The 12,433-nt window shown below is 49.8% G+C and overlaps 1 protein-coding gene across 4 annotated transcripts in view; it reads right to left on the reverse strand.

Annotated features, from left to right (window-relative positions):
- The window catches only part of ZC3H4 (zinc finger CCCH-type containing 4), a 42,437-nt gene extending 34,077 nt beyond the window's left edge, over nt 1–8,360 (reverse strand). For 2 of the 4 annotated variants that reach the window (XR_006391220.1, XM_044305557.1), the window contains exon 1: nt 8,033–8,360. Coding sequence is in view for 3 of the 4 variants with exons in the window: in XM_044305557.1 (XP_044161492.1) it covers nt 8,033–8,124 (92 nt within the window). In the remaining variant the exon portion in view is untranslated. Of the gene's footprint in view, nt 1–1,082; nt 1,353–1,448; nt 1,705–8,032 lie in introns of those variants that run through there. The other 2 variants (XM_044305558.1, XM_044305559.1) reach the window with 2 other exon arrangements.
- Nucleotides 8,361–12,433: the final 4,073 nt, after the last annotated feature.

Raw genomic sequence — 12,433 nt, forward strand, 5'->3', positions numbered from 1 at the left:
TGGCCGGCCAAGACGCATATTATAGACCCTGTCCTGTTCCTTCTTGTGGACAAGAATAGGCTTCTTTTTTTGTTTTGTTATTACAGTGGGTCCCTTCAAAATTGCAAGATGCACATGGACCACATCCGCATTTCGCAGATCCACGATTTGCGGACCGCGAAACGGCTACGGTCATGAGCAGGAGGCCTTATGCTGAGGAGCACGTGGTAACATCATGCAATGCAGCTTAGTCCATATAGCCCCCCACTAGTGCGCCCCCTAACTGTACGTAAGTGTCTCATTGATCCAGCTGTTGCTGCTCGCTCCCCTCGTCGGCTCCTTTGCGACACAAAAAGCTGCTGAGAAAAAGCTATTCAATTACTGGAAAACGAGACAAATTGTTCTGCCCCGTGTGAAGACATTAATACCTATGCTAATTGGCGGCATTACAGTATAAGCAATCCTACAGAGAGGGACGTCTCGGCGGGCTGACGGGATCGCTGCGCTTTTCCACACGATTACAGGCGCAAAGGGGCCTCGCTCGCGGCACGCTGCACCGTGTAATCCTTACTGTACATGCCTCGAATACTAACAGAAGAGCTAAGCCTGCGTCCACCCATACATACTGAGGCGCCGCAGGGGAAAGTCGCTGTACGCTCATTTTGCGGCACAAGAACAAAACGCTGCTTAATACACAGGACAAAAAGTTGGCCAAAAATGACCCAAAAAGACCGGAAAGCATGAAACACACATATAGGACACTAAAGCTAGCGTAAACGATCTACGGATGTTGAGAAACTACAACTCTCAACATACTCTAACGCATGCTGCGGAATATAGGGGCATTTTATCAGACGTTGAATGTATAACTCTCCTTTAGGAGCCAGGTGCGGCTCAGCCTAGTGTGCAAAAGCGCACGGGTCTTTCTAGGAAGCCAGCGATGCACTGGCGAGCCTGCCAATCGAACGCGGCGGGGGCCACGTCGGCCTGCGTTCGTCAAGTTAATTGCACTTCCAAAGGGGGAGTGTTTGCTGCATCCTCCAGCACACTCAGGGTTAAACCACGCAGCCTTGTGACACGTTACACTTCCAAAACCTTCATACATGTAACTGAAGACAGAAAATCACCAGGACCCGGGTGCTGTAACGTCAAAGCTGCACATTTCTGCCCCCACCCCACACGTAGGACAAGACTGCCTCTTAGGTGTCCGCTGTAAAATCCAAGCCCCAGGCTGGCTCTGCCCCTCCTCAGGGGTCTTGTCCTAATAAATACTTCTTTTTTTTATTTTGCAGCCCAAGCAGCGATCCAGCATTACAGGCTGCAGGGGCGCGCCCGCAGGAATCTGCAAAGGAGATGAGGCATGCAACATGGCAGGTCCCTGCGTGGTGGGTGCTGGGTGCTGGGGACGCTTCTCACCAATGTGGGGGCTGCTGAGAAAAGAGATTTCAGTGTGGGGGAGACATACTCACATCCTCAGTATCACAGTAATAACACTTAGGGGGTTTAGCAACCTCTCGATTTTCCTGTTATCTGGGCAAGGTGAGGGGGGTGGGGGGGTGAATGAGGGGGCTGAAGTGACACCAAACAGATTCAGGAGGGCAAGGGTTAACCAAAAGAGAAGAAAGAAAAAAAAAAAAGAAGAGAGAGACAAGCAGAAGGACAAATGGGTGATAAGAGCAGGAGCTGTGGGGTTGGGCAATCACGGGTTTAGATAGCTGGGTGCTGTTTCTTGGTTCTTATATCTGAAGGAGGGAGAAATTGTAAAAAAAAAAAAAAAAAAATTAAATAATGCCGCAGCTCGGAGGGAGGGATCAGAGAAGAAAGGAGAAGCTGGTTCAAAGGTCGGTGGGCATGGGCGAGGCCTCATGGCTGCAAATACTAGTCATAAAGATGGAGGGTGGGCGGAGGAGGAGGCCTGGGAGGTGACAATCTCATGAGCTGCCCCCCCCCCTCCCCCAGCTGCCATTTTACAAAAGCAGAAGTAACCAGAGAGCCAGATTAACCCCTTCTGAGCACCGACGGCTCTAACTTCTGCGCCCAAATCTTCACCTTAGTTTACACCGTGGCCACGGGCGTTCCCCTGGGCGGCCCGGGATCTGGACAAACACCCCAGGAAATCACATTGTCCCCAACAATCCGACAAACACAACTCGGCGCTCGCTATTCACCGCCTGATCTACTAAAACTTAGGTCCCCATTCACATGGTCGGATTTTTGCTTTGCATCCAATCCGTTTTTTTGTTTTTTTTTGGGTCGGATGCGGATCCATTCATTTCAATGGGGCCACAAAAGATGTGGACAGCACTCCGCGTGCTGTCCGCATCCGCACGTCTGTCCAGTGGCCCCTGCATGTCCTCTCCGGATGTGATGCGGACATCATCTATATTTTTTGCGGACTGCAAATTACATACGGTCGTGTGAATGCAGCTTTAGAGCTCGTTCACACAAATGTATTTTGCGTTCCGTATACGGAACCATTCATTTCGGTGGGTCCGCAAAAGATGCAGACAGCACTCTGTCTGCTGTCCGCATCCGTTCCGTGGCCCCGCAAAAATGATCAGTTTTGAGGAGAATAGGCATTTCTATAATAGGCCTCCTGTTCCGTTCTGCAAATTGCGGAAGGCAGACGGGCGCCATCCGTGTTTTGTGGACTGCAAAAAACAGCACGGCCGTGTGAACGAGCCCTTACGCTGGGTTCACACCTAGGCGTTTCTCAAACGCGCGTTTTATGCGCGTTTTTTTAAATAGTGAACGCGCGTTTGACGCGCGTTTGGGTGATTGACAGCAGTGTTGTCCAAAGAGTCTATGGCCCAAACGCGCCAAAAAAAGCTCCTGTACTTGTTTGAGCGTCGGGCGTTTTACAGCGCGTTCGTACGCGCTGTAAAACGCCCAGGTGTGAACCCTTCCCATAGGGAATCATTGGTTCTTGCCTGTTGTGCGTTTTACAGCGCGTAGGAACGCGCTGTAAAACGCTCAGGTGTGAACCCAGCGTTAATGTGAGACTATATAGGAAGCTGCCAGAGACCTGAGCAAAAGATGAGAACAGAAAGGTCAAATGAAACGTCTCTGGAATGGCCTGCGCATCTCGCCGTCCGCCATCATACATCCTACTCGGTACTACACATCACCATCTCTTCCGTTAGGTCCTACTGATGGCTTTGATGCAAAAAAAAATTAAAAATACTGGTAACTAAAACCGCCCTGTGCTTCACCGAGCTCACTGACAGCGTGACGGTTCACTTGTCTGGGCTACGTCCATCCCCGTATAGCAGATTACCTTCTGCCGCGTTAAAGGAGCCAAGGTAAATGGTTACCGCGCACATCTGCCAATACAAATAAGACGCCATATTTGGAGGGGGATAATGGGCTGCCTGAGAACACTGCCACGCTTATCTAAAATTATTAAACATGTTAAAATGCAACCCGTTCGATCTCCGTTTCCCTGAAGGATAATTGGGGAGGCTGGGGTTTCATACGCTTACTGTCAGGGGATCCTGTCTCATACACTAGCAGAAGATCAGTGCTGGCCACATCCCAAAAGTCAGGCAACCACTACGGCAAGAAACTGGCCCTTAAAGGGGTTTTCCAAAATTATAACCCTTTTTAATTAGATCCAATGAAAAAAAAAATAATCATACTTGCTTGTGACCCACAGCTGCGATGTTCCAGTCCTCTGCTCGTTTACTTCCAGACGGGTTCGCCTGTACTGCTGAAGCCAATGACTGGCTTCAGTGGCGGCATGTTCCCAATTGTCCCCAAGTGTGACATCACTGCCTTGTCCCTGCCTGCAGCGGCACCAGAAGATCGCCCAAGGTAGCCAGGGTGCTGGAACAGGAGAGCTGCGGAGCGTGATTTTATTTTTTTTATATTCGGTACCATGCACTACAAGGGCCATAATCCCGGAAAACCCCTTTAACTTTTCCTGCTGCTTTCTATGGACTTCTATAAAAGGTCAGCCCTAAGGCCTCTTTCACACGAGCGTGACAGATTAGGCCCGGATGCGTTCAGTGAACATCGCACCATTTTGCAAGCAAGTTCAGTCAGTTTTGTTTGCAATTGCATTCAGGTTTTTCAGCGCGGGTGCAATGCGCTTTGATGCGTTTTTCACTGAAGCCCCATTCACTTCTATGGGGTGAGGGCTATGTGAAAAACGCTGAATATAGAACAAGCTGCAATTTTGATGCAACGCAGAACTGATGCGTGAAAATGTACAGACACATTGAAATGAACGGGTCAGGATTCAGTGCGGGTGCAATGCGTTCACGTCACACATTGCACCCACGCGGGAAAACTCGCCGTGTGATAGGGGCCTTAGGGCTCGTTCACACGACCGTGCCGTTTTTTTAGGTCTGCAAAACACGGATGGCGGCCGTTTGCCTTCCGCAATTTGCGGAACGGAACAGGAGGCCTATTATAGAAATGTCTATTCTTCTCTGCAAAACGGACAAGAATAGGACAGGACTCAATTTTTTCGGGGCCACGGAACGGAGCAACGGATGCGGAAAGCACATAGAGTGCTGTCCGCATCTTTGCGGACCCATTGAAATGAATGGTTCCGTATACGGAACGCTAAATACGTTCGGGTGAACGAGCCCTTAGTCTGCTTTCACACAGTCAGTACCTTGTCAGTATTTGGGAACAGAGACCAGAAGAGGCACAACTCAGTGTGAGGGCTACCTCCAGTAACTGACAGCGAGGTCCCTTTAAGGGTCCATTCACACATCCGCAAAATGGATCCGCATCCGTTCTGCAATTTTGCGGAACGGATGCCCATTCATTTTCAATGGGGCCGCATCAGCACCTCCGTTGGGCGGCATCACAAAAAAAATGGAACACGTCCTATTCTTGTCTGCAGCCACGGACAAGAATAGGCATTTCTATCATAGTGGCCGCCATGTGCGGTGCACAAAATGCGGAACACACATGGCCGGTGTCCGTGTTTTGCGCAATTTTCGGACCACAAAACAGTTGTAGACGTGTAAATGAACCCTAAATCAGGTTCTGCTCTCTGCACCGTCCCTTTAATCAGGTTCTGCTCTCTGCACCGTCCCTTTTAATCAGGTTCTGCTCTCTGCACCGTCCCTTTAATCAGGTTCTGCTATCTGCACCGTCCCTTTAATCAGGTTCTGCTATCTGCACCGTCCCTTTAATCAGGTTCTGCTATCTGCACCGTCCCTTTAATCAGGTTCTGCTCTCTGCACCGTCCCTTTAATCAGGTTCTGCTCTCTGCACCGTCCCTTTAATCAGGTTCTGCTCTCTGCACCGTCCCTTTAATCAGGTTCTGCTCTCTGCACCGTCCCTTTAATCAGGTTCTGCTCTCTGCACCGTCCCTTTAATCAGGTTCTGCTCTCTGCACCGTCCCTTTAATCAGGTTCTGCTCTCTGCACCGTCCCTTTAATCAGGTTCTGATCCCTACACCGTCCCTTTAATCAGGTTCTGCTCTCTGCACTGTCCCTTTAATCAGGTTCTGCTCTCTGCACCGTCCCTTTAATCAGGTTCTGATCTCTGCACCGCCTCTTTATTCAGATTCCTTCCTTCTGCGGCCTCTCATGTTCTCTTACACCAGGCCCTGACTATTGCACGGCGGTTACATCAGCCCCCAGGGGTGAGCTCCACAAAACGGAACAGGGAAGCAAAAAGCACCCCAAATCCCCTCAGAAGCTGGCTGACAACCCTGCGGGAGCTGAGGTGGTGGCCGGGTCCGTTGTCAACCAGCTTTCCCCGGAACAGATACAATTTGTTACAATGTTACAGAAATAACAATGAGATCATGTAAAGAATAAACATAACGGCAGAAGAGATTTCTAGGAATCGACTGCTTCTGGGCGACCCATGGGCACGCACACAGCACCCCTGACAGTGCCCTGGTGGGTGCCGGCCCATGTGAATAACAATCAAGGTCATGAATCGTGCTAGTAGAAAAGGCCTCTGTGCCCCTCTGGAGTGGCCTTATATAAGGGGAAGCACGCGTCATGTGAAGGGTGTAAGCGATCCGGGCATCAGCTGCAGCACGCACCTCCGTCACTCTGACATCCTGCATTCAAGCTGGTAACAGAGCACAACGTTTTGGAATAAATGGTGTAAAAGTGAGCCCCGATCCAAATCCACCGACTGGCATTTTGTCAGATTGTACATGGGGCAGGGTTGCCGGCTTCAAGCTTAGTCACATTATGGAATATAACATATAAGGGGGAGTTCACACAGTGGTATTTTGCATGCGCCGACCCATTGAGTTCAATGGGAACTGTCGCCACAGTTCACATGGTGCAGATGATTTCTGCCGCAAAGTTGAAAATCTACATTGTGACATATCCCCATCCTAAAGCGGAAACCATAGGGTCGCGAGGAGTCGCACGCGGATTAACCCGAGTGCAGGGCGCTGTGGATACACCACGGATTCGCAAAAACATGCTGGCAACTTCCAATGTGCCTTTCAACCATGTGAACATACACTTAAAGGGGTTCTGCAGTTTTCTGATCGGCAGGGGTCCGACAACCGGAACCCCTGTCCATCAGCTGTTTGAGAAGGCAGCGGCCTTCTCACTGTTTACCGCCGGCCCAGTGACGTCATGACTAGTATCACTGTCCTGGGTGCGGCTAAGCTCGGTTCACTTGAATGGAGCTTAGCCGCACCCAGGGCAGTTGATACTAGTCATGACGTCACTGGGCCGGCGGTAAACAGCGAGAAGCGCCGCTGCCTTCTCAAACAGCTGATCGGCGTGGGTCCCAGGTATCGGACCCCCGACGGTCAGAAGCTGATGATCTATCCAGAGGATAGATCATCAGTTTAAAGAAAACTGCAGAACCCCTTTAAGGGGTCGTCCAGGGTATGTCCATGCCTACATTGCAACTACAGCGCTGCTCTCACAGGAGTCAGTGCGGTATGGCGAGCTCCCGCCGATACAATGTCGATGGTGCTGACAGAGCTACAAAGACCGGCTGAACGGTGGCGGTGCAGGGTGTCAGACCCCTACCGACCACCTAGGCCGCCACTTATAAAACCCTGGACAAACCCTTTAATGGGGTCCTCCTCGTCGCTGCTCTTAGACGCGGGGCAGGCATGGACATACCCGTATGGTGTCCTCCACAACCAGGAACAGTAAGTCATTAGAAACACTTGTCTGCTATCAACCAACAGCAGTGACCCCCTCCGACCACAGGCCGCGTGCGGTACTGCAGCTGAAGCCCATTTACTTTAACCAATATCACCCATGACCCGTGGACGGGAGCGGAGCTGCTTCCGAAAACCAGCCTCCAGTCCTGTACACGGACAAGTCCTGGGAAATCGTGATCTCCAATCATCAAACCGCACAATTTTTTTTTTTCAAGTCCCGTTTCACACTTGCGTTGTTTTCCGGTATTGAGGTGCGGCAGAGGATCTCAATAGCGGAAATAGTCCTCGTCCGTTCGTAATGGAAAGAGATCCGTTCAGGAGCCTAAAAAACCCAGATCCGTCACCCGTTGACTTTCAATGTGTTTAGGGACGGATCCGTTTTTTTTGTTTTTTTTTCTGATTTCACACAACCGCCTCCTGACGTGCAAATCCAAAACGGATCCGTTTAATTCCGGTATTCAGATCCGCTGCCGGATCTCAATACCGGAAATTAACGACGCAAGCGTGAAAGTAGCCTTTCCACCATTTTACATTTACAGCATTAAACGAGTACAACATTGACCAGCACCCAATTAACCCTTGCATCACCCCTCCCCCAACAAGTCCATAAATATATAATTTTTTTTTCCTTTTCACAACATAACATTTAACATTAACCCTTCATGAGGGGGATGGGTTGAGCTTTCAGGGGTCTCCTCTCGCTGCCCCCCCTAAACTAAAATACTGACATAGAAGATCACCATGACTACAGGTAGACACCGTGGAGTAATACCCCCATGGTGTCAGGAAGAGAGACATGACATGACAATGGCACAGTTTTTTACCTGCTGTGAGACCCCCTGAAAATCGTGAGGAGCCCCCCTCAGCCCATCCCAGCCCCCCACTCCAGACCTGTGGACACAAGGGTTATTCTGGACACAGACTCTGTTGTTACTCGACCTTTCGGCGGGGAGGAAGAGGAGGTTGTGTTCACTTTCATGGTTTGATGTTGGGGAGGAGGATTCATGGACACTGGTGCCCTCCACGGCCATTATTACCCCCTTTAGTGTCTGTACACAATGTCACTTGGCTACATCACATGAGTCCACGTGTGGTTTGCACTGTAACACGGCGGCCAGGTGGGCTAAGGGGCGAATTTAGGAGAGGGGGGCTACTTCGGCCCCTCTACAGACTTTGCTGAGGTGATGGTGGTGGGCAGGGGTTGTTGATATGAGGGGGGAGATGGGGGGTTGCGAGGGGGGAAACAGGTGGGGGGGTTTTGGGGTGCTAGTCCCTGGGAGAAGGTGATTCCGTGTATCGTGGCGCAGTGAGAAGAACACAGACTCAAGATGGCGACCGCGCAGGACTGGGAGGAGGCGGCTCCGACGGTGACGTCACAAAGCCAACCGAGGCCGGGTTTCCGAAGGGGACGAACAGCTTCGGTTCTTTCCGGACGGTGGGCGCGGCGAGCGGAGGGAGCGTCGTGATTGGGTCGCTCAGGGGTGGCGTGGAAGGGGACCAATCATCGAGGGCTGATGGGCGGAGCTTATGGAGAAAGAAGATGATTAGTGGTCGGGGTGGGTGGGGTTCGGACTGACGTCACGACGCAAAGCATCAGGGGCGTTGTAGTTTATAAGCCGAAGGTCACGTTAGACAAGTGTTGTTGGACTTGTTGGTTATGAGAGCTGAGTGTCTGACGTCACCACAGTGAATGGAGTTACAGATGTGTGCACAGGACGCGGGCTGGGGGGCAGTGCCGGGCTGTAATCCTCACCCATTAGTTTGATCTCGGAATAGGGTTACCACAACAAATACTGGCCAAGTGAGCCAACACCCCAAAGGGGGGGCGTGGGGGGGGCGTGGCTTAACATGGCTATGTCATAATGTGGCTCACAGTAGTGTTCTCCAGTACTAATAATGACCCCCTTAGTGCCCCCAGAATTAATAATGCCTCCATTAGTGCCCCCAGTAATATTAATGCCCCAGTACTAATAATGATCCCCCAGAATTAATAGTGCCCCATTAGTGTCTCAAAGTAATAGTAATGCCCCCTAATAATAATAATGCTTCTCATTAGCACCTCTCAGAATTAATAATGCCCCCATTAGTGTCCCCCAATAATATTAATGCCCCCATTAGTGTCTTCCAGTACTAATAATGACCCCATTAGCACCCCCAGAAGTAATAGTCCCCCTAATAGTGCCCCTAATAATATTACTGCCCTCATAATTAATAGTGCCCCCCCAGTAATATTAATGCCTCCAGTAATAGTAATGCCCCCTTTAGCCCCCCCAATAATAATAATGCTTCTCATTAGCACCCCTCAGAATTAATAATGCCTCCATTAGTGCCCCCAGTAATATTAATGCCCCAGTACTAATAATGATTCCCCAGAATTAATAATGCCCCCATAAGTGTCTCGAAGTAATAGTAATGCCCCCATTAGTGTCCCCCAATAATATTAAATCCCCCATCAGTGTCCTCCAGTACTAATAATGACCCCATTAGCACCCCCAGAAGTAATAGTCCCCCCATTAGTGCCCCTAATAATATTACTGCCCCTCATAATTAATATTGCCCCATAAGTGCCCCCCAGTAATATTAATGCCTCCAGTAATAGTAATGCCCCCAGTAAGAATAATGCCCCCCTATTAGTGCCCCCCAGTAATAATAATGTTCCCATTAGTGCCCCCCAGTAATAATGTCCCCATTAGTGCCCCCCCCAGAAAAAATAATGTCTCCATTAGTGTGCACCAGAATTAATATTGCCCCCCCAGTAAGAGTAATGCCCCCATTAGTGCCCCCCAGGAAGAGTAATGCCCCCCAGTAAGAGTAATGCCCCCATTAGTGCCCCCAGTAAGAGTAATGCCCCCATTAGTGCCCCCCAGTAAGAGTAATGCCCCCGTTAGTTCCTCCCAGTAAGTGTAATGCCCCAATTAGTGCCCCCAGTAAGAATAATGCCCCCGTTAGTGCCCCCCAGTAAGAGTAGTGCCCCCAGTAAGAGTAATGCCCCCATTAGTGCCCCTCAGTAAGAGTAATGCCCCGTTAGTGCCCCCCAGTAAGTGTAATGCCCCCATTATTGCCCCCAGTAAGAGTAATGCCCCCGTTAGTGCCCCCAGTAAGTGTAATGCCCCCATTAGTGCCCCCAGTAAGAGTAATGCCCCCGTTAGTGCCCCCAGTAAGAGTAGTGCCCCCATTAGTGCCCCCTTCTTTGCTTTTGCACAAGAAAACCTCACCTCCTCCATTTGATTGCGCCGCGGTGAACACTCGCTGCTGACTGGAAGCTCCGGACAGGACCTGTGCTCCAGCCTGATGACGTCTCGCAGGTCCTGTCCTCCAGTCTGCAGCAAGTGTTCACTGCGGCGCAATCAAATGGAGGAGGTGATTTATTTATTTTTTCTTAACCCTAGGGGAGGGGGGCTTGGGGTAAAGGCTGTACTAATGAGCGCTCAACAATGAAAGCGCTCATTAGTAACAGTCCATATAGGAAAACACCGGCAATTAATATTGCGGGTATAAAAAATACTGGCAGGGCCACTAAAATATTGTTGAGACACCGGCCGGGTGGCAACCCAATCTCCGACCCCCCGATAATCAGTTTGTGATCTGATCCTAGCAGAACTGACCCTATATCGGACCTTGTGGCAACTTATGGTTTCCAACCTGAACTCACTCCCTTTCACTGGTTTTGATGCTGCAGCGCCACCAGCTAGATGAAGGTCCAGGACTTCCACATGCCTGAAACAAAATAGTTCTATATTTTTTATGAAGAATATTTAGAAAGTTGCTTAAAGGGCATCTGTCAGCAGCTTTGTACCTACGTAACTGGCTGAGCTGTTACATATAACATCGTTTATATGAGGCTGAAAAAAGACACCTGTCCATCCAGTTTGGCCTGTTATCCTGCAAGTTGATCCAGAGGAAGGAAAAAAAAAAAACTGTGAGGTAGAAGCCAATTTTCTCCACTTACCCTGGGTTCACACCTGAGCGTTTTACAGCGCGTTCAAACGCGCTGTAAAACGCTTAAGACATGAAAACCAATGCTTCCCTATGGGAAGGGTTCACACCTGGGCGTTTTACAGCGCGTACGAACGCGCTGTAAAACGCCCGACGCTCAAGTACTTGAGCTTCTTTGGGGCGTTTTGACGCACGTTTGTGGCCATAGGACACTGCAGTCAATGACACAAACGCGCGGCAAACGCGCGTTTACTATTACAAAAAACGCGCATAAAAACGCGCGACAAAAACGCGCGTAAAACGCGTGTTTGAGGAACGCTCAGGTGTGAACCCAGGGTTAAGGGGCAAAAAAATTCCTTCCCGACTCCAATCAGGCATCAGAATAACTCCCTGGATCAACGACCCCTCTCTAGTAGCTATAGCCTGTAATATTATTACGCTCCAGAAATACATCCAGGCCCCTCTTGAATTCCTTTATTGTACTCACCATCACTACCTCCTCAGGCAGAGAGCTCCATAGTCTCACTGCTCTTACCGTAAAGAATCCTCTTCTATGTTTGTGTACAAACCTTCTCTCCTCCAGACGCAGAGGATGTCCCTTCGTCACAGTCACAGTCCTGGGGATAAATAGATGATGGGCGAGATCTCTGTACTGACCCCTGATATATTTATACATAGTCATTAGATCTCCCCTCAGTCGTCTTTTTTCTAAAGTGAATAACCCTAATGTTGATCTGTAGTTGCCCCATTCCAGTTATTACTTTAGTTGCCCTCCTCTGGACCTTCTCCAACTCTGCTATGTCTGCCTTGTTCACAGGAGCCCAGAACTGTACACAGTCCTCCATGTGTGGTCTGACCAGTGATTTGTAAAGTGGTAGGACTATGTTCTCATCTATGTTACATGTGCAGCTGAAGGCATCTGTGTTGGTCCCATGTTCCTATGTGCCCGCATTGCTGAGAAAAATGATGCTTTAATATATGCAAATGAGCCTCTAGGAGCAACGGGGGCGTTGTCATTACACCTAGAGGCTTTGCTTTCTCTGCAACTGCTGGCGAAAAACGACTCCAGTCAGGGGCTAGGGTCATTTTACCACCAAGGGAACGGAGGCGCATATCTCGACATAAATTAGGTGCATCCTTCAGCAGCAGAGGGGGAATCAAAGAGCGGCTCGTAGCTAGCGCGGATTTTAGTCATGTAACTGATAAATCAGCCAGGCCCATGCCCCATCCGTAAAGAGGTAAGGGCAGTGTCGAAACTGTATTTGTGGAAAATGTGTTGAAAAATTGGCAAACCCGCGGTTTCTGGTATGAGGGGGTTGATAATATTCCTCTTTGTACGCGGCATGTGTTATATTTTACTATAGACTTTAAAGGGGTTCTCCGGAATTTTTATGACCTATCTTC

This window comes from Bufo gargarizans, chromosome 9, assembly GCF_014858855.1.
Source record: "Bufo gargarizans isolate SCDJY-AF-19 chromosome 9, ASM1485885v1, whole genome shotgun sequence".
Classification (NCBI taxonomy): Eukaryota; Metazoa; Chordata; class Amphibia; order Anura; family Bufonidae; genus Bufo; species Bufo gargarizans.